The sequence below is a fragment of the Coregonus clupeaformis genome, chromosome 14 (genome assembly GCF_020615455.1).
Source record: "Coregonus clupeaformis isolate EN_2021a chromosome 14, ASM2061545v1, whole genome shotgun sequence".
NCBI lineage: Eukaryota > Metazoa > Chordata > Actinopteri > Salmoniformes > Salmonidae > Coregonus > Coregonus clupeaformis.
Window position 1 is genome coordinate 25747403 of NC_059205.1, and position 21672 is coordinate 25769074.

Here is a 21672-nt window from a genome sequence, read left to right on the forward strand (position 1 = left end):
TATTGAGAAAGGCCGCCGTAGGCAGACCTGGCTCTCAAGAGAAGACAGGCTATGTGCACACTGCCCACAAAATGAGGTGGAAACTGAGCTGCACTTCCTAACCTCCTGCCAAATGTATGACCATATTAGAGACACATATTTCCCTCAGATTACAGCGATCCACAAAGAATTCGAAAACAAACCCAATTTTGATAAACTCCCTTATCTACTGGGTGAAAAACCACAGTGTGCCATCACAGTTGCAAGATTTGTGACCTGTTGCCACAAGAAAAGGGCAACCAGTGAAGAACAAACACCATTGTAAATACAACCCATATTTATGTTTATTTATTTTCCCATTTGTACTTTATCTATTTGCACATTGTTACAACACTGTATATATACATAATATGACATTTGAAATGTCTTTATTCTTTTGAAACTTCTGAGTGTAATGTTTACTGTTAATATTTATTGTTTATTTCACTTTTGTTTACTATCTACTTCACTTGCTTTGGCAATGTTAACACACGTTTCCCCATGCCAATAAAGCCCTTAAATTGAAATTGAAATTGAGAGAGAGAGAGAGAGAGAGAGAGAGAGAGAGAGAGAGAGAGAGAGAGAGAGAGAGAGAGAGAGAGAGAAGAGAGAGCGAGGAGAGAGAGAGAGAGAGAGAGAGAGAGAGAGAGAGCGAGAGAGAGAGAGAGAGAGAGAGAGAGAGAGAGAGAGAGAGAGAGAGAGAGAGACAGAGAGAGAGAGAGAGAGAGAGAGAGAGGTAACCTAACCTGGGGGTCAGGTCTTAGTCTCTGTCTTCCACTGACCCCTCTCACATGACAATACAGATCTATGACACAAGCATGTGCGCACACACAAACAGACACACACACATTATTGATTATTGTATTGATATGTTGTCTATAATTTGTTTTGGTTCATTCTGGTTCCTTCATTCTTCCTAAGGGGGGGGGGTATTGATTTCTCCAATCATATCCGCCCCTCCTCCCTTCATTCATAAATCCATGTAGTCAGAATTTCTGCAGCCAGGCCATTGACAAATGGTGTACTGTAGCTTAAGCATCAACAAAGGAAACCCATAACCTAGGCAATTGTGTTGGCTATATACTTGGTATATATGGGGGGCTGATGGTGACACTTAAACAAATCCAAGGCCCTGCTGCTTTAGCAGTTTGACATTTGACATGCGTCCTAGAATAAATACAAGGAGAAACGTATTGTTACTGCTATCTCTAATCCCTACGTAAGCGTCGATTGCTTTGCCACATTGCAGCCTACTGTGCGTTATTTTGGAACGAATGCCCAATTGTTTAGGCTATCCACACATTAATGTTTTTACACAGTAACTAGGCCATCACAACGGCCCATGCTGTGGTTTATCAACACCGGCATGGTCACAATAATAATAGGTACATTCTCCTGGAGAGGCGTGACCAAGATGAGTATAATTTTCCGACAGAACAGAACACCATCCAATGTCACAGACTTACCTCAATGCGACCCGCACCGAACTTTCGTCCTGTCCACTCATGTTTCCGATTAGGGTTGTCACGGCTGGAACAACCACGATATAAATAGCTTGATTTTATTTTTCTTTATCCGCTTACAGCACAGCAGGCAGCTTCGTTACCCGAAGCGCGTGAGCAACCACAGCTCACATCCACCTTATATAAATAAATTAAATACGAAGTCAGCATTAGTGTGCTATTCTCTGTGCTATATCTCGGGTGAGGCGCATTCTGAATAAACGTAGGCTACGATATTCGAGGTTACATTTTCAATGACATTGCATTATTCCCGTGTAGAGGCCAGCCTTGCTAGGTGGTAGGGACAGAAGAATACACTTGCCCGCTCCTGTGTGGCACCCGAGGAGCGAAACGTAATTAAGCCACGCCTTCTGAGATGTACCCTCCCAATCTGACAGAGGGAAAATATCAACCCCGTTGAATGAGTGAAGAAACATCGTAGCCCCTCGATTGTAACATCATTCAATGGAATACTTAAAGTGAATGTGTATAGTTTTCTTAAGAATGTAAAACTGTTCGTTAAATGATAACCTTCTCAAGGCCAATTATAGAGGCCAACTGATGGAAAATTGTGGATTATTGATGACCACTAGCTGAGTCTCAAGCAATCACTCAAGCAAACTTGTTATCTGCAATGCAATTTAAAACGTCCAATGCAGTTGACAACCGCCGATACAATTAAAAATGAAGAGGTTTAGCATATTGTATGTAGCCATATAGTTTGACATTCCAATCTATAGTGAATATGTTTGTGAAATACCAAATGGTGTAGGCCTAATAGTTAGTGTTACTGATGTAAGTGTGCATGGATGGCGCATGGCACCATCGCGTGGTCATTGGTTCAGATTACAAAAGTGCAGTGTGATCCAAATCATTTCCGTCGTTATACACCAGATGGCATCAGATACACGTTAAATTGAATACCCCTGTACTCTGAGACTGGAATATGCAACCAACCACAAAATGCTGACTAATTACAACACAACACAACAATGAATCAATCAATTATTTGAGTTTTACACAGTCTTAGTGGTTGCCTTATTTTATTTACAGGAAAATACATTTTCCAAATCAAAAGTTTCATGAGCCAAGCATATTTGAAACTACATATAGGAATCACATTGATGTAAATGAACACTCAGTGCACATTCTTGCATGCAGAATGAACAACAGTACCAGAACAGGTGGGCGTAAAAGGTTTTGTCTGTTTTCTCACATGCATTAGTTACTACAAGAGGTACCATTAAATTAACAACAATTTTGCTAATCAAACTTAAATTGTCACAGTTGCCAAAATTGAATGAATTGCCTATGACAAAGTAAAATGCTATAATACATGTCAAATACAGTACATTCGGATGTTCCACAAAATGACAAAATAATTGTATAAAATAATTGTTAGTAAGTCAAAGTGTTGTGGGAACATACTAGAGTAGGCCTAAATGAACTGTTGCAATTTTATAGAATATCAAAGTATATTTGATTTTGTTTGACTTTGATCCATAGTCTTGGTTACATTGCTAAACTCATGGTCATGTATACATGTTTTCATGTATACAGTTTCAAGCATCACCTCTTGATTCTACTCACTCCATACCATTCTCAGTCACTTTAAGACACTGTTTCATCCAGTAGTATACTGTAGATACTTCCTATCAACAGGGCTGAGCAACACATAATGTTTTTTTTTTTTTTTTTTTACAGTACAGGGAAATCAGGTTTCAAACTATGTCAGGTGTCCTTTTCAAGACACAAAATATTAGTTAGAATACCAAGGAATGAGGAGAAGCCTGAATATGTAGGTTCTTTTCAGCCTTATTACCTATTTACAACAGTAGTTATAACCAAGTATATTACAAAAGTTCACTCCTTTACTTCCATGAACACTAACTATTCATGGTGCAAGCTATTGTATTTCTCCTCCCACAATGCTCTCTGTTTAGCATTGATTGAAAGAGACAGTTCAAATATAACAAGTAATTGAGGCATCACTCACACTCACCCATTCAATGCAAAGGCAAATATAAGTACCATATTAACAAAGTATACATTACAATATATAATTTACATATTTATAACTTACATACATTATTTTCCATGTCACTTCTCTTCAAGACAGTTTAGTCTGAGATGTAGTGGTAAAAATATAGCAGATGCACTTATTGTACACTTGTTAAGATTCTGCCATTGCGGTTAATGATTTCATTCTGTGACACTGACATGTCACAGTCATTACAGTCGGGGTATAAGCCAATCAAAAAACCTGGCACTAGTACAGTGCCTTGTAAAAGTATTCATCCCCCTTGGCGTTTTTCCTATTTTGTTGCATTACAACCTGTAATTTAAATGGATTTTTATTTGGATTTCATGTAATGGACATACACAAAATAGTCCAAATTGGTGAAGTGAAATGAAAAAAATAACTTGTTTCAAAAAATTCTAAAAAATAAATAACCGAAAAGTGGTGTGTGCATATGTATTCACCCCTTTGCTATGAAGCCCCTAAATAAGATCTGGTGCAACCAATTACCTTCAGAAGTCACATAATTAGTTAAATAAAGTCCACCTGTGTGCAATCTAAGTGTCACATGATCTCAGTATATATACACCTGTTCTGAAAGGCCCCAGAGTCTGCAACACCACTAAGCAAGGGGCACCACCAAGCAAGCGGCACCATGAAGACCAAGGAGCTCTCCAAACAGGTCAGGGACAATGTTCTGGAGAAGTACAGACCAGGGTTGGGTTATAAATATCCGACAGAGCACCATTAAATCCATTATTAAAAAATGGAAAGAATATGGCATCACAACAAACCTGCCAAGAGAGGGCCGCCCACCAAAACTCACGGACCAGGCAAGGAGGGCATTAATCAGAGAGGCAACAAAGAGACCAAAGATAACCCTGAAGGAGCTGCAAAGCCGTACACTCAACAGAGCTGGGCTTTACTGAAGAGTGGCCAGAAAAAAGCCATTGCTTAAAGAATAAAATAAGCAAACACGTTTGGTGTTCGCCAAAAGGCATGTGGGAGACTCCCCAAACATATGGAAGAAGGTACTCTACGCTTTTTGGCCATCAAGGAAAACGTTATGTCTGGCGCAAACCCAACACCTCTCATCACCCAAGAACACCATTCCCACAGTGACCTGTTTCAGTCTTCCAGAGATTTGAGACTGGGACGGAGGTTCACCTTCCAGCAGGACAATGACCCTAAGCATACTGCTAAAGCAACACTCGAGTGGTTTAAGGGGAAACATTTAAATGTCTTGGAATGGCCTAGTCAAAGCCCAGACCTCAATCCAATTGAGAATCTGTGGTATGACTTAAAGATTGCTGTACAACAGCAGAACCCATCCAACTTGAAGGAGCTGGAGCAGTTTTGCCTTGAAGAATTGCTGCAAAAGGTGGCTCTACAAAGTATTGACTTCTTGTTTGTTTCACAATAAAACATATTTTGCATCTTCAAAGTGGTAGGCATGTTGTGTAAATCAAATGATACAAACCCCCCCAAAATCCATTTTAATTCCAGGTTGTAAGGCAACAAAATAGGAAAAATGCCAAGGGGGGTGAATACTTTCACAAGCCACTGTATGTGCCACCCAATCAGTATACCCAATGTTTATAGATATCACTGATTGAATATACCGTATAGGGCAGGGATAATCAACTAGATTCAGCCGCAGGCTTATTTTTTCTTGAGTGGATGGTCAGGGGGCCGGAACATAATTACAAATCATTTGTAGACTGCAAATGGACCGCAAGAAGCCCAAACAGATATAATATTTGACTAAAACATACTCATTTCTGTATAGGATCAAATATATCCCTCTATTATGCGTGGGAATACTTTGTAACAAATTTCCAAAATTAAAATCACTTGTCCCCCCCAAAAAAAAAAATCACCTGCCCGCGGAACGCCAGTTGGAGAACCTTGGTATAGGGGATACACTAACACAGCCAGGCTATAAGGCTACAGTACTAGAAGGACTGGTCTTGGATTTGACCTACAGTAACCTCAGCAGAGCTGAGATGACAGCTTTGTTCAGCAGAATATTTACTGTACATACACAGGTGTGAACAGAGGCAGCATAATCAAACTCTAAAATTACTACATTAAAAATACATTTTATGACATTATCAAAAAAAGAAACAACAAAGTTCACAGTATACAGTCTGAGATAGGTCGCTGGTAACAAATATGAATTGTTGAACTAGATTGATTTTAGTGTGGGTGGATATAACAACAGTTAATTAAACTCAGCAACCAAGTAAACCATACTGAACTACAACGGAAAACAACAGTGGTTATTGTAAAACACAATGTAAACCTCTTGCCGAAGATGTGACATATTTTTTATAGGGGTGAAGATTGTAGACTGAGACAACACAAAACACCCTGTTACACAGATATTACCCTAGTGATAGTGAGTAGAGCTTTGCCAGGTGGTGTGTGTGTGTGTGTGTGCGCGCGTTTGCGTGCGTTTGTGTGAGCGAGCCCAGTCCGATTCCTGCTGTGCTCTGCTGGAGACAAGACAAAATGCCTTGAAATCCATTGTATTTGTTCAGTAAACCAGAAGTCTATAGCAACAGACCAACAGCTCTGTCACTAATGCACCAATGTCCAATAATAGCTCCTAAGAAAACCATCTCTTAGCCACTAACAAAGACAAATCAGGGCTGCGGTCAAAGTAGTGCACTATATAGGTCTAGGGAAGGGTGTTATTTAAAATGCAGAGCCAGATAACTTGAAAGCTACTGAGGTATTTTGAATATATTACTATACCGCAGTTCTGAGGAGATAACCTGTGAACAACACATTCAGTAATGTTATAAGGAAGATGTCCTTATGATATAACCCAGCGCCAGTGGCTGAGATAACAGAAAGGGACACTCATTTATCGCAGCTGTGGTACTTTAAATTTGAGCAGTTGGGCTACCTTTAAAACTGTATGCTTATTAGCCTAACCTTAATGAATAACTTGATATGATTGTAAAAACTTGATGATCATTGTTTCATTTCATCCAATGACCTTTCTAGTAGTTTTTCTTTTACAGAAAGAAGTAGAGGGTGCTCAACCAAAGGGAGTAGAGGTGAAACCTAAAAATGTGTAGACATCATTGGGCAGGAAAAGACGCAACGTTTAAAAGATTGACGTAGAAAGCTATTAAAGGCCAAAACGTCAATCTTTTTTAAACTTTTCTAATAAAACTACGAATTTTTAATGGCGAGCGTTGCGCCTTTTCAGGTCCATATTAGTTTTTTTAATAACACAAACAAATCTACACAATAAAAGAAGGAAAATACTGTCTCAAAAAAAAAAAGCATTAGCCTACTTCTTCAGCAGCATAAAAAATTTACATTTCCTCAAATTGAGTAAAGTGCTAGAAATGAAAAATTATTTTACTTCATTGTTCAACCAAATAAAATGTTAGTCTCAGCTTGTCAGAGATTTTAAGTCTCTCAACCATTTCCAGCGATGAAAACATCTATAAAACAACATTGTTGATTAATTCTTAAAACTCAACCCCAACACTGGAAACGTATGGGAATATGCGGTTGGTGTGCGTTGAAACAGAAAAAAAAATTACTTTGACTTTTAGAAACATCCATCTCGTTTTTTCTTTCATTCTTCTTCTTTCACTCCTCTGCTGCGTCGGCTGTTTTGAGGACTGAGTCCTCTCCCAGGATCTTGCAGAGTTCGTTGAGTCTGTGTTGCATCTTGGGTATTCCTGCAAGTGAGGACTCGAGGCGCTGTTTCTCCTCGGTCAGGGAGAGACGCGTAGCGGTGTCCAGCTGCTCGAACCTCCATCCTCCCTCACCATCAAACTGTAACAGGTGGGTGTGGTACTTCCTGTAGGTATGACAATAATATGGGTTAGGGATGGGATTATTTCATGGTTGCGTTATGTTTCTCTTTTTATTTCATTCATTATCCAGTCCAAGCACAACATTATTTCAAAATAGTATACAATTGTCTTTGACCTTATGGTTGTGTTATGCAAAATGATAGCAGTGTTCGTGATGGTGCATGAGTTCTGTTCTATTGTGGTTGCAGTCTTGTTGTGATTATTTTGTGCTGTGCTCAGCCTTGTTGTGTGATGTAGTGTCATGCCATGTTATGTCATGTTGTATAAAATGTCATAGGGTTACGTGACTGCTAAGGTTAAACAAGCAACTAACTAGCAGCAGCAATCTCCTGAGAGGAACAGACTTGCACAATATTGTGGTAGTACTATTTGTGTTTGCACTACAATCATGTTTAACGCCTGAGGCTAACTCTGAGAAAATACAGAATAGAGCACTGCTGACGTGATAACTAGTGGTGCATTTGCTTATAGCCTACTACTTGTTTTGCGTTCATTTTTTTGCATTTCCTTTTAATTTTTTCTAAAGGTTTCTATACAGTTTTCCTTTAAAACTGTTCTACAGTGTTCAGTACAGAATCTGTGTGCTTCAAGACAAACAGTGGCAGAAATATTACACATTGGAGGTTTAAGAAACTATCTGACTAGTCTTGCTTGCCAAACTCATGGTGCTCCACCTAAGTATTGGAGACACAGCGGCTGTCGGAAGAGACACTATGGCTGCATTTACACAGGCAGCCCAATTCTGATATTTTTTCACTAATTGGTCTTTTGACCAATCAGATCAGCTCCAAAAAAAATATCTGACGTGAAAAGATGTGATTGGTCAAAATACCAACTAGTGGAAAAAATATCAGAATTGGGGTGGACAGACTGGTCCAGATATGATATCTGTCTCTTACCAGAGGGAGGGCCTGTGGGTGATTGACAGTAAGGATATCCCAGCATCCTTTGCAGCCTGGAATATTTTTCCCTCCACGTCAATGCTGACAGCACTGGTGCACTCATCCAACAGGGCATACTTTGGCCTGACACACAATTAAAAGGAATTTAGTCATTTATATATTTATAATTAACAATTCATTAAATCAACTAGCCACCAATCAATCAACTATCAAACAAGAGAGGAATATGGGCTATTCAATCAACAGCACCTCTAAATATCTACTATGAAGTTTTTCCAAACCATACATCCAGGGTTAAAGAAAGCCTAAGATGGCAGGCCAAGTCTTACCTGTTGTAGAACATGCGAGCCATACCCATTCTCTGTTTCTCTCCCCCAGACAACACGTCCTTCCAGTCCATCTCTGCATCCCAACCTACACACAGACAAACATACACACATCACAGTCAGTTAATATTGGAAGTACTGTCATTGACTACAGTTTTATTCTCCATTGGAATAAGTAGGTTAAATGCTACACAAAGACCAACGCAAAGGGTTTAAAGTTAGCGTAACCATGGGAACAACTGTGGAGAGAGTTGAAAGTTCAAGAATATTCAATAGGAGACTGACTTACTTAAAAAAAGTTGTCTCTCTCAAAGGCTTAAAAACAAGCATTTTCTTTGTCCCGCTGCAAGACATCCTGTGTATTTTCCATTTAAATGACTAGGTTTCATATTTATCTCAAAAGACCAAAAACCTAATACTTTCTAATCCTGATTTAGAACAATGATGCAGGAGGAAAACGCAGGACTCCACTGTCTCTACAGCCTGCGTTTGTGAACAAACAGGGAAAATAATAATCCTTCTGGAGGGAAACCAACATGTGGAAAATCTGGATCATGGAGATTATTTTAGTTGAATGATCCTCTCCTCTGGCTAGGAACCATTCACACAGTGGTTACAGACAGAGCAGCCATTCATGGCTCTAACCTAGAGTGACCTGGCTTAGTAGTGAGGTCACAACAATAGAGCTGATTGTTGGAGAATAACAGGACCACTGGTCTCCAATTAACTACACTCTACATGTCCTTAATAAGACCAAAGTGATGGAGCGGGTGTCACGCCCTGATCTAGAGAACTCTTGTTGGTTGGGTCAGGGTGTGAGTTTTTGTTGAGATCTATGTTATTGTATTTCTATGTTGTAGGTCTAGGTTTATATTTCTATGTTTGGCCGGGTGTGATTCCCAATCAGAGGCAGCTGTCGCTCGTTGTCTCTGATTGGGGATCATACTTAAGTAGCCTGGTTGCCTTCCTTAGTTGTGGGATCTAGTTTGTGTTCCTGTTTGGCTTGTTGTGTGTATAGCCCATAGGACTTCACGTTTTCGTTGGTTTGTTATTTTGTCAAGTGTTTATTCGTCTTAATAAATATGTACGCATATCACGCTGCACCTTGGTCTGACCCGTCTCTCAACGATCGTGACAGAAGATCCCACCAAACAAGGACCAAGCAGCGTGCCCAGAAGGACCAAACGGGAGGTAACCTTGGTAGATGTCCTCCTCGGTTGGGGGAAAATTACTGAGGAGGAGGCCATCCGTTACCGGGAGGCAATGAAGGGGAATCTAGCCGATAAAGGACCCTGGGCGAGGGAAGAAGCCCGGGTAGGAGAGGAGAAACGGCGCCAACAGTGCCGACAACGAAGGAGACCCGAGAGGCAACCCCAATAAAAAAAAATTGAGGGGGCACACAGGGTGGACGACGAGGCAGCAGGAGGCCGTGAAAGGGCTGACTGTAGAGGAGGAGGCCGCTATTTTAGAGGTCCTCCAAGACCTGCCGATCTGCAGTTTAAGAGAGGAGGCCACCACATTACAGGGGCTGATAGGGAGAATAAAGCAGGAGAGCTCCCTTCAAGAGGAGGCGCTGCAGGAGGCCCGTAGGGAGAAGGAAGTAGTGGAGGCACGGAGAGAGGAGCTGGTCAGGCAACAAAAGGAGCGTGTGTTCATTGAGGAACCAAGGTATGCGGAGATACGCACTGTCGTCAGTGCGCATTCACAGCCCAGTGCGTCCTGTGCCAGCGCCCCGCACGTGTCGTGCGAAAGTGGGCATCCAGCCAGGACGAGTTGTGCCAGCTGTACACTCCAGACCTCCAGTACATCTCCACTGTCCAGTATATCCTGCTCAGGTTCGACGCACTGTGTCACCAGTGCGCCTCCCCAGCCTGGTATGGCCCGTACCTGCTCCGCGCACCAAACCAGTGGTGCGTGTATCCATGTCCGGTACGGCCCGTACCTGCTCCTCGCACCAAACCAGTGCTGCGTGTCGCCAGCCCGGTACGCCCCGTGACTGCTCCTCGCACCAGACCAGTGGTGCGTGTCCGCAGCCCAGTACAGCTGTTTCCAGAGCAGTCCGCTCCACCGGTGCCCACTCCAGTTTCGGTCAGCTGCTCCACTCCAGTGCCAGAGCAGTCCGCTCCACCGGTGCCTATTCCAGCTCCGGTCAGCTGCTCCACTCCAGTGCCAGAGCAGTCCGCTCCACCAGGGCCCAGTCCAGCTCTGGTCAGCTGCTCCAGTCCAGTGCCAGAGCAATCCGCTCTACCGGTGCCTAGTCCAGCCCTGGTCAGCTGCTCCAGTCCAGTGCCAGAGCAGTCCGCTCCACCGGGGTCCAGTTCAGCTCCGGTCAGCTGCTCCACTCCAGAACCAGAGCAGTCCGCTCCACCGGTGCCTAGTCCAGCTTCGGTCAGCAGTTCCCTTCCGGAGCCAGGGCAGTCCGCTCCACCGGGGTCCAGTTCAGCTCCGGTCAGCGGCTCCACTCTAGACCCAGAAGTCAGCCCCTCTCCAGGGTCGGGGCCTCCCACACCAGGATCCAGACAGGGCTTGGTGCATCGCGGGAGGATTGCTGATCCAGGCCCAGACGTCAGCCCCTCTCCAGGTTCGGGGTCTCCCACATCAGGGTCCAGACAGGGCTTGGTGCATCGTGGGAGGAAGGAGAGGGGAAGCATCGCGCTGAGGTCCAGACCAGACCAGGGGTGCAACGGGGAGGCAGAGAGGGAGAGGTCGTCACTCCCGGAGCCGGAGCCGCCTCCGAGGCTGAATGCCCACCCGGACCCTCCCCTAATGAGTCAGGTTGGTGCGGCCGGAGTACGCACCTTTGGGGGGGGGGGTACTGTCACGCCCTGATCTTTATCTAATTGTATTTCTATGTTGTAGATCTAGGTTTATATTTCTATGTTTGGCCGGGTGTGATTCCCAATCAGAGGCAGCTGTCGCTTGTTGTCTCTGATTGGGGATCATACTTAAGTAGCCTGGTTGCCTTCCTTAGTTGTGGGATCTAGTTTGTGTTCCTGTTTGGCTTGTTGTGTGTATAGCCCAGAGGACTTCACGGTTTCGTTGTTTTGTTATTTTGTCAAGTGTTTATTCGTCTTAAATATGTACGCATATCACGCTGCACCTTGGTCTGACCCGTCTCTCAACGATCGTGACAGCGGGATAGACTGATGCCACTAGAAAAATACAGAAATAACTTATTGAGTGGTCAAATGCACTACAGACAGCGCATAGTATGATAAGAGATATATAATTTTTTTGAGGAAGGATGTGTTAGCTGAACTAAGAGGGCCCCATTCAGTATGTCTGTTGTTGTTGTTTGGGAATCCCTTTGGAAACCATATCATTCATCTCAAGGGTAAATGGCTTAAAAATAGGTTACTGGGAGTTTTGTCAGGCTTCAGCTACCTATTTTCATAGTGCACCTGTTACTATGCCGTCAGACTCACGCAGCCCTTTTGTTCTAGGCTGACTCAGATAGTATTTCCCTCACTGCCCCCTCCCCGGTTCTTACCGCCCTCGCGAGTCACTATCTGGTTGAGGTTAACGATGTCTAGTATGACCTCCAGGTCCTTGTCTCTGTAGCCTCTGTCATGCATATCTTTTAAAGAGTCTGGGTAGATCACCTGGTCTCTCAGGGTCCCAATGGACATGTACGGCCTGAGGAGAGAGCGAGGGAGGGGGGAGATAGTCAGACACAACATTTGGGTAAAGAGGTCAGTGTGTGTGTGTGTGTGTCACGTTTCACCATTATAATAAAGCCGTCAAAACACCTGGAAGATCGGGTAAATATTTCACTACTCTAAGGTCTGGTTTCTCTCTCTCACTCTCCATGGAGATCCAGTTACTGAGTCTAGAGGGTAAGGTTACCTGCTGCTGATTTTCAATACATTTAACTGTGTGTGTGTTGTGTGTCTGTGTTTTTATTTGTGGGTACCAGAACTCCTCACAAGGATTGTAAAACAAGGAGAATTCTGACAAGTGGGGACATTTTGCCGGTCCCCACAAGGAAAAATGCTATTTTAGGCTTAGGGGTTAGGTTTAGGTTATGGTTACAATTAGGGTTAGAATTAAGGTTGGGGATAGGGTTAGGGGCTACGGTTAGGTTTAGGGTTAGGTATAGTTTTAGGGTTAGGGGTTGGGGGTTAAGGTTAGGCTTAGCGTAAATTTAGGGTTAAGGTTAGATTAAGATTAGAATTAGGATTAGATTCAGGGTTAGGGAAAATAGGATTTTGGATGGGAGTCAATTATTTGGTCCACACAAGGATAGCAATACAAATCTGTGTGTGTGTGTATATATACAGTGAGGGAAAAAAGTATTTGATCCCCTGCTGATTTTGTACGTTTGCACACTGACAAAGACATGATCAGTCTATAATTTTAATGGTAGGTTAATTTGAACAGTGAGAGACAGAATAACAACAAAATAATCCAGAAAAACGCATGTCAAAAATGTTATAAATTGATTTGCATTTTAATGAGGGAAATAAGTATTTGACCCCTCTGCAAAACATGACTTGGTGGCAAAACCCTTGTTGCTGACGTTTGGCAACTCGAAAATTCAGCTCCCTCCACAGATTTTCTATGGGATTAAGGTCTGGAGACTGGCTAGGCCACTCCAGGACCTTAATGTGCTCCTTCTTGAGCCACTCCTTTGTTGCCTTGGCCGTGTGTTTTGGGTCATTGTCATGCTGGAATACCCATCCACTACCCATTTTCAATGCCCTGGCTGAGGGAAGGAAGTTCTCACCCAAGATTTGACGGTACATGGCCCCGTCAATCGTCCCTTTGATGCGGTGAAGTTGTCCTGTCCCCTTAGCAGAAAAACACCCCCTTAGCATAATGTTTCCACCTCCATGTTTGACGGTAGGGATGGTGTTCTTGGGGTCATAGGCAGCATTCCTCCTCCTCCAAACACGGCGAGTTGAGTTGATGCCAAAGAGCTCGATTTTGGTCTCATCTGACCACAACACTTTCACCCAGTTCTCCTCTGAATCATTCAGATGTTCATTGGCAAACTTCAGATGGGCCTGTATATGTGCTTTCTTGAGCAGGGGGACCTTGCGGGCGCTGCAGGATTTCAGTCCTTCACGGTGTAGTGTGTTACCAATTGTTTTCTTGGTGACTATGGTCCCAGCTGCCTTGAGATCATTGACAAGATCCTCCCGTGTAGTTCTGGGCTGATTCCTCAGCGTTCTCATGATCATTGCAACTCCACGAGGTGAGATCTTGCATGGAGCCCCAGGCCGAGGGAGATTGACAGTTCTTTTGTGTTTCTTCCATTTGCGAATAATAGCACCAACTGTTGTCACCTTCTCACCAAGCTGCTTGGCGATGGTCTTGTAGCCAATTCCAGCCTTGTGTAGGTCTACAATCTTCTGTGGACAGGTGTCTTTTATACAGGTAACAAGCTGAGATTAGGAGCACTCCCTCTAAGAGTGTGCTCCTAATCTCAGCTCGTTACCTGTATAAAAGACACCTGGGAGCCAGAAATCTTTCTGATTGAGAGGGGGTCAAATACTTATTCCCTCATTTTCAGTTCTCAAAAAAATAAAGGGAACACTAAAATAACACATCCTAGATCTGAATGAATGAAATAATCTTATTAAATACTTTTTTATTTACATAGTTGAATGTGCTGACAACAAAATCACACAAAAATTATCAATGGAAATCAAATTTATCAACCCATGGAGGTCTGGATTTGGAGTCACCCTCAAAATTAAAGTGGAAAACCACACTACAGGCTGATCCAACTTTGATGTAATGTCCTTAAAACAAGTAAAAATGAGGCTCAGTAGTGTGTGTGGCCTCCACGTGCCTGTATGACCTCCCTACAACGCCTGGGCATGCTCCTGATGAGGTGGCGGATAGTCTCCTGAGGGATCTCCTCCCAGACCTGGACTAAAGCATCCGCCAACTCCTGGACAGTCTGTGGTGCAACGTGGCGTTGGTGGATGGAGCGAGACATGATGTCCCAGATGTGCTCAATTGGATTCAGGTCTGGGGAACGGGCGGGCCAGTCCATAGCATCAATGCCTTCCTCTTGCAGGAACTGCTGACACACTCCAGCCACATGAGGTCTAGCATTGTCTTGCATTAGGAGGAACCCAGGGCCAACCGCACCAGCATATGTTCTCACAAGGGGTCTGAGGATCTCATCTCGGTACCTAATGGCAGTCAGGCTACCTCTGGCGAGCACATGGAGGGCTGTGCGGCCCCCCAAAGAAATACCACCCCACACCATGACTGACCCACCACCAAACCGGTCATGCTGGAGGATGTTGCAGGCAGCAGAACGTTCTCCACGGCGTCTCCAGACTCTGTCACGTCTGTCACATGTACTCAGTGTGAACCTGCTTTCATCTGTGAAGAGCACAGGGCGCCAGTGGCGAATTTGCCAATCTTGGTGTTCTCTGGCAAATGCCAAACGTCCTGCACGGTGTTGGGCTGTAAGCACAACCCCCACCTGTGGACGTCGGGCCCTCATACCACCCTCATGAAGTCTGTTTCTGACCGTTTGAGTAGACACATGCACATTTGTGGCCTGCTGGAGGTCATTTTGCAGGGCTCTGGCAGTGCTCCTCCTACTCCTCCTTGCACAAAGGCGGAGGTAGCGGTCCTGCTGCTGGGTTGTTGCCCTCCTACGGCCTCCTCCACGTATCCTGATGTACTGGCCTGTCTCCTGGTAGCGCCTCCATGCTCTGGACACTACGCTGACAGACACAGCAAACCTTCTTGCCACAGCTCGCATTGATGTGCCATCCTGGATGAGCTGAACTACCTGAGCCACTTGTGTGGGTTGTAGACTCCGTCTCATGCTACGACTAGAGTGAAAGCACCGCCAGCATTCAAAAGTGACCAAAACATCAGCCAGGAAGCATAGGAACTGAGAAGTGGTCTGTGGTCACCACCTGCAAAACCAGTCCTTTATTTGGGGTGTCTTGCTAATTGCCTATAATTTCCACCTGTTGTCTATTCCATTTGCACAACAGCATGTGAAATGTATTGTCAATCAGTGTTGCTTCCTAAGTGGACAGTTTGATTTCACAGAAGTGTGATTGACTTGGAGTTACATTGTGTTGTTTAAGTGTTCCCATTATGTTCTTGAGCAGTGTATATATATATATATATATATATATATATATATATATATATACAGTGGGGAAAAAAAGTATTTAGTCAGCCACCAATTGTGCAAGTTCTCCCACTTAAAAAGATGAGAGAGGCCTGTAATTTTCATCATAGGTACACGTCAACTATGACAGACAAAATGAGAAAAGAAAATCCAGAAAATCACATTGTAGGATTTTTAAGGAATTTATTTGCAAATTATGGTGGAAAATAAGTATTTGGTCAATAACAAAAGTTTCTCAATACTTTGTTATATACCCTTTGTTGGCAATGACACAGGTCAAACGTTTTCTGTAAGTCTTCACAAGGTTTTCACACACTGTTGCTGGTATTTTGGCCCATTCCTCCATGCAGATCTCCTCTAGAGCAGTGATGTTTTGGGGCTGTTGCTGGGCAACACTGACTTTCAACTCACTCCAAAGATTTTCTATGGGGTTGAGATCTGGAGACTGGCTAGGCCACTCCAGGACCTTGAAATGCTTCTTACGAAGCCACTCCTTCGTTGCCCGGGCGGTGTGTTTGGGATCATTGTCATGCTGAAAGACCCAGCCACATTTCATCTTCAATGCCCTTGCTGATGGAAGGAGGTTTTCACTCAAAATCTCATAATACATGGCCCCATTCATTCTTTCCTTTACATGGATCAGTCGTCCTGGTCCCTTTGCAGAAAAACAGCCCCAAAGCATGATGTTTCCACCCCCATGCTTCACAGTAGGTATGGTGTTTTTTGGATGCAACTCAGCATTCTTTGTCCTCCAAACACGACGAGTTGAGTTTTTACCAAAAAGTTATATTTTGTTTTCATCTGACCATATGACATTCTCCCAATGCTCTTCTGGATAATCCAAATGCACTCTAGCAAACTTCAGACGGGCCTGGACATGTACTGGCTTAAGCAGGGGGACACGTCTGACACTGCAGGATTTGAGTCCCTGGCGGCGTAGTGTGTTACTGATGGTAGGCTTTGTTACTTTGGTCCCAGCTCTCTGCTGGTCATTCACTAGGTCCCCCCGTGTGGTTCTGGGATTTTTGCTCACCGTTCTTGTGATCATTTTGACCCCACGGGGTGAGATCTTGCGTGGAGCCCCAGATCGAGGGAGATTATCAGTGGTCTTGTATGTCTTCCATTTCCTAATAATTGCTCCCACAGTTGATTTCTTCAAACCAAGCTGCTTACCTATTGCAGATTCAGTTTTCCCAGCCTGGTGCAGGTCTACAATTTTGTTTCTGGTGTCCTTTGACAGCTCTTTGGTCTTGGCCATAGTGGAGTTTGGAGTGTGACTGTTTGAGGTTGTGGACAGGTGTCTTTTATACTGATAACAAGTTCAAACAAGTGCCATTAATACAGGTAACGAGTGGAGGACAGAGGAGCCTCTTAAAGAAGAAGTTACAGGTCTGTGAGAGCCAGAAATCGTGCTTGTTTGTAGGTGACCAAATACTTATTTTCCACCATAATTTGCAAATAAATTCCTTAAAAATCCTACAATGTGATTTTCTGGATCTCATCTTTTTAAGTGGGAGAACTTGTACAATTGGTGGCTGACTAAATACTTTTTTCCCCCACTGTATATATACTGCCGATTTTGCAGGTTTTCCTACTTACAAAGCATGTAGAGGTCTGTAACTTTTATCATAGGTACACTTCAACTGTGAGAGACGGAATCTAAAACAAAAATCCAGAAAATCACATTGTATGATTTTTAAGTAATTAATTTGCATTTTATTGCATGACATCAGTATTTGATCACCTACCAACCAGTAAGAATTCCGGCTCTCACAGACCTGTTAGTTTTTCTTTAAGAAGCCCTCCTGTTCCTGTTACCTGTATTAACTGCACCTGTTTGAACTCGTTACCTCTATAAAAGACACCTGTCCACACACTCAATCAAACAGACTCCAACCTCTCCACAAGGCCCTTACCTCACCTCGCTCATCAACTCATCCTTGACCGCTGGCTATGTCCCTTCCATCTTCAAGAGGGCGAGAGTTGCACCCCTCCTCAAAAAACCTACACTTGATCCCTCCGATGTCAACAACTACAGACCAGTATACCTTCTTTCTTTTCTCTCCAAAAATCTTGAGCGTGCCGTCTCTAGCCAACTCTCCTGCTATCTCTCTCAGAATGACCTTCTTGATCCTAACCAGTCAGGTTTCAAGACTGGTCATTCAACTAAGACTACTCTTCTCTGTGTCACGGAGGCTCTCTGCTCTGCCAAAGCTAACTCTCTCTCCTCTGCTCTTATCCTTCTAGACCTATCTGCTGCCTTTGATACTGTGAACCATCAGATCCTCCTCTCCACCCTCTCCGAGTTGGGCATCTCCGGCGCTGCTCACTCTTGGATTGCGTCCTACCGGACAGGTCACTCCTACCAGGTGGCGTGGTGAGAATCTGTCTCCGCACCACGTGCTCTCACCACTGGTGTCCCCCAGGGCTCAGTACTAGGCCCTCTCCTATTATCTCTATACACCAAGTCACTTGGCTCTGTCATATCCTCACATGGCCTCTCCTATCATTGCTACGCAGACGACACACAACTAATCTTCTCCTTTCCCTCTTCTGATAACAAGGTGGTGAATCGCATCTCTGCATGTCTGGCAGACATATCAGTGTGGATGTCGGATCACCACATCAAGCTGAACCTCGGCAAGACGGAGCTGCTCTTCCTCCCGGGGAAGGACTGCCCGCTCCATGATAATACCATCACGGTTGACAACTCCATTGTGTCCTCCTCCCAGAGTGCAAAGAACCTTGGTGTGACCCTGGACAACACCCTGTCGTTCTCTGCTAACATCAAAGCGGTGACCCGATCCTGCAGGTTCATGCTCTACAACATTCACAGAGTACGACCCTACCTCACACAGAAAGCGGCACAGGTCCTAATCCAGGCACTTGTCATCTCCCGTCTGGATTATTACAACTCGCTGTTGGCTGGGCTCCCTGCCTGTGCCATTAAACCCCTGCAACTTATCCAGAACGCTGCAGCCCATCTAGTGTTCAACCTTCCCAAGTTCTCTCACATCACCCCGCTCCTCCGCACACTCCACTGGCTTCCAGTTGAAGCTCGCATCTACTACAAAACCATGGTGCTTGCCTACGGAGCTGTGAGGGGAACAGCACCTCCTTACCTTCAGGCTCTGATCAGACCCTACACCCAAACGAGGGCACTACGTTCATCCACCTCTGGCCTGCTAGCCCCCCTACCTCTACAGAAGCACAGTTCCCGCTCAGCCCAGTCAAAGCCATTCGCTGCTCTGGCACCCCAATGGTGGAACAAGCTCCCCCACGACGCCAGGACAGCGGAGTCACTGACCACCTTCCGGAGACACTTGAAACCCTACCTCTTTAAGGAATACCTGGAATAGTTTTATAGTAATCCTTCTACTCCCCCTTTACTACCACTGTCTTTTGTTTAAACTAACACCTGACTTATTTCACCTGCTAGCACTGACTTGTTTAAAGAAATGTACTTATTGTGATCGAGATGTAGTTGTCCCTGATTGCACTGACTTTGCTCACAGCTGCTTGTTTGAAGAAGTGTACTGATCAAGATGTGGTTGTCCCACTGGCTATCCTAAGTTGAATGCACCATTTGTAAGTCGCTCTGGATAAGAGCGTCTGCTAAATGACTTAAATGTAAAATGTAAATGGCATTGTCATGCTGGAGGGTCATGGAAGGGTACCACATGAGGGAGGAGGATGTATTCCCTGTAACGCACAGCGTTGAGATTGCCTGCAATGACAACACACTCAGTCCGATGATGCTGTGACACACCGCCCCAGACCATGACGGACCCTCCACCTCCAAATTGATCCCGCTCCAGAGTACAGGCCTCGGTGTAACGCTCATTCCTTCAACGATAAACGCGAATCCGACCATCACCCCTGGTGAGACAAAACCGCGACTCGTCAGTGAAGAGCACTTTTTGCCAGTCCTGTCTAGTCCAGCGAAGGTGGGTTTGTGCCCATAGGCGACGTTGTTGCCGGTGATGTCTGGTGAGGACCTGCCTTACAACAAGCCTACAAGCCCTCAGTCCAGCCTCTCTCAGCCTATTGCGGACGGTCTGAGCACTGATGCGTTCCTGGTGTAACTCGGGCAGTTGTTGTTGCCATCCTGTACCTGTCCCGCAGGTGTGATGTTCGGATGTACCGATCCTGTGCAGGTGTTGTTACACGTGGTCTGCCACGGCGAGGACGATCAGCTGTCCTCCTGTCTCCCTGTAGCGCTGTCTTAGGCGTCTCACAGTACAGACATTGTAATTTATTGCCCTGGCCACATCTGCAGTCCTCACGCCTCCTTGCAGCATGCCTAAGGCACGTTCACGCAGATGAGCAGGTACCCTGGGCATCTTTCTTTTGGTGTTTTTCACAGTCAGTAGAAAGGCCTCTTTAGTGTCCTAAGTTTTCATAACTGTGACCTTAATTGCCTACCGTCTGTAAGCTGTTAGTGTCTTAAAGACCGTTCCACAGGTGCATGTTCATTCATTGTTTATGGTTCATTGAACAAGCATGGGAAACAGTGTTTAAACTCTTTACAATTAACATCTGTGAAGTTATTTGGATTTTTACGAATTATCTTTGAAAGACAGGGTCCTGAAAAAGGGACATTTATTTTTTTGCTGAGTTTATGTGTGTGTGTGTGTGTGTGTGTTTATTTTACTATCCTTGTGGGTACCAGAAGTCCTCACAAGGATAGTAAAACAAGGAAAATTCAGACAAGTGGAGACATTTTGCTGGTCCCCACAAGGAAAAATGCTATTTTAAGCTAGGGGTTAGGTTTAGGGTTAGGGTTACAATTAGGGTTAGAATTAAGGTTGGGGTTAAGGTTGTATAGTTTTAGGGTTAGGGTTTGGGTTAAAGGTTAGGCTTAGGGTAAGTTTAGGGTTATGGTTAGGGTTAGGTTTAGGGGTTAGAGAAAATAGGATTTTGGATGGGAATCAATGACTTGGTCCCCACAAGTATAGCAATACAAAACTGTGTGTGTGTCACGTTTCAGCATTACTGTAAAGCCGTCAAACACCTGGAAGAGCTAGTAAATATTTCACTACTCTAAGGTCTGGTTTCTCTCTCTCTCCATGGATATCCAGTTACTGAGTCTAGAGGGTAAGGATCCCTACTGCTGATTCTCAATACATTTAACTGTGTGTATGTAGTGTGTGAATGTGGTTGTGCGTGTGCATGCATGCAGAATATGCATCCGTGCATGCCTCTATGCAAGCCTGCATGGTACATATACAGATGTAGGATCTTCATTTGAGCCAGTTTGCTACAGCAGGAAAATAATCCTGCAGCAACAGGAAATGTGAATTATTATGTGGATTATAATGAATGGACATTTTTTGTAGGGGTTGATACATCTTTTTAAAGTGGAATTACAAACTTTAGAAGCCTTTTTAAACCTTGAATACCCTACAAGTTTCAAATGAAGATCCTACATCTATACATGGGTCCATGTGTGTCAGAGTCAGTACATGTGTGGGCATAAAGATGTGTGTGACAGTGACAACCACTGACCTTTGTGGTATGTAGAACATGTGTTGTGGGGAGGGTTTGTGCAGCAGCCCCCCATACACAGGCCACAGCCCACTGAGGATCCTGAACAGAGAACTCTTCCCACAGCCGTTAGGACCTGTGATCAACAGGTGCATACCTTCCTCCACCTGCAAGAAACATAATTCACACACACGTTATAGCCTCGGAGTAACTGAATAGTCTCATCACAGCTGCTGTGTCTAACAACCCATGACATGAGTTTGGCAAAGCGAGACTAGTCTGAATCACTTGACTGTAAGTAGTCCCTACATATTTTTTGTCATGGTTTATGTAGAGTATTAGGAAGCCATACTGTCCTTATTTTATACTATGCAATTTAGTGTGTGTGTGCGTGTGTGATAATTACATGTGTGCTTCCTTCTCTTAGCCAGGGTTCACTTCAAAAAGAAATGCAAATC

The 21672-nt window shown here is 44.2% G+C and overlaps 2 protein-coding genes across 6 annotated transcripts in view; both read right to left on the reverse strand.

The window, feature by feature from the left end:
- Positions 1-1825, reverse strand: part of LOC121581261 (kinesin-like protein KIF21A) — a 55126-nt gene extending 53301 nt beyond the window's left edge. For all 5 annotated transcript variants that reach the window (XM_045224762.1, XM_045224761.1, XM_045224760.1 and 2 more), the window contains exon 1: positions 1485-1825. In XM_045224762.1, coding sequence (XP_045080697.1) covers positions 1485-1525 — 41 coding nt within the window. In that variant the 5' untranslated portion in view covers positions 1526-1825. The remainder of the gene's footprint in view (positions 1-1484) is intronic.
- Positions 1826-5044: 3219 nt separating this feature from the next.
- The window catches only part of LOC121581262 (ATP-binding cassette sub-family D member 2), a 43366-nt gene continuing 26738 nt past the window's right edge, over positions 5045-21672 (reverse strand). The window contains exons 6-10 of the mRNA XM_041896771.2: positions 21236-21381; positions 12104-12249; positions 8617-8701; positions 8285-8410; positions 5045-7369 (exon numbers count right to left, since the gene is read on the reverse strand). Of these exons, the coding sequence (XP_041752705.1) occupies positions 7156-7369; positions 8285-8410; positions 8617-8701; positions 12104-12249; positions 21236-21381 (717 nt within the window). The 3' untranslated portion in view covers positions 5045-7155. The remainder of the gene's footprint in view (positions 7370-8284; positions 8411-8616; positions 8702-12103; positions 12250-21235; positions 21382-21672) is intronic.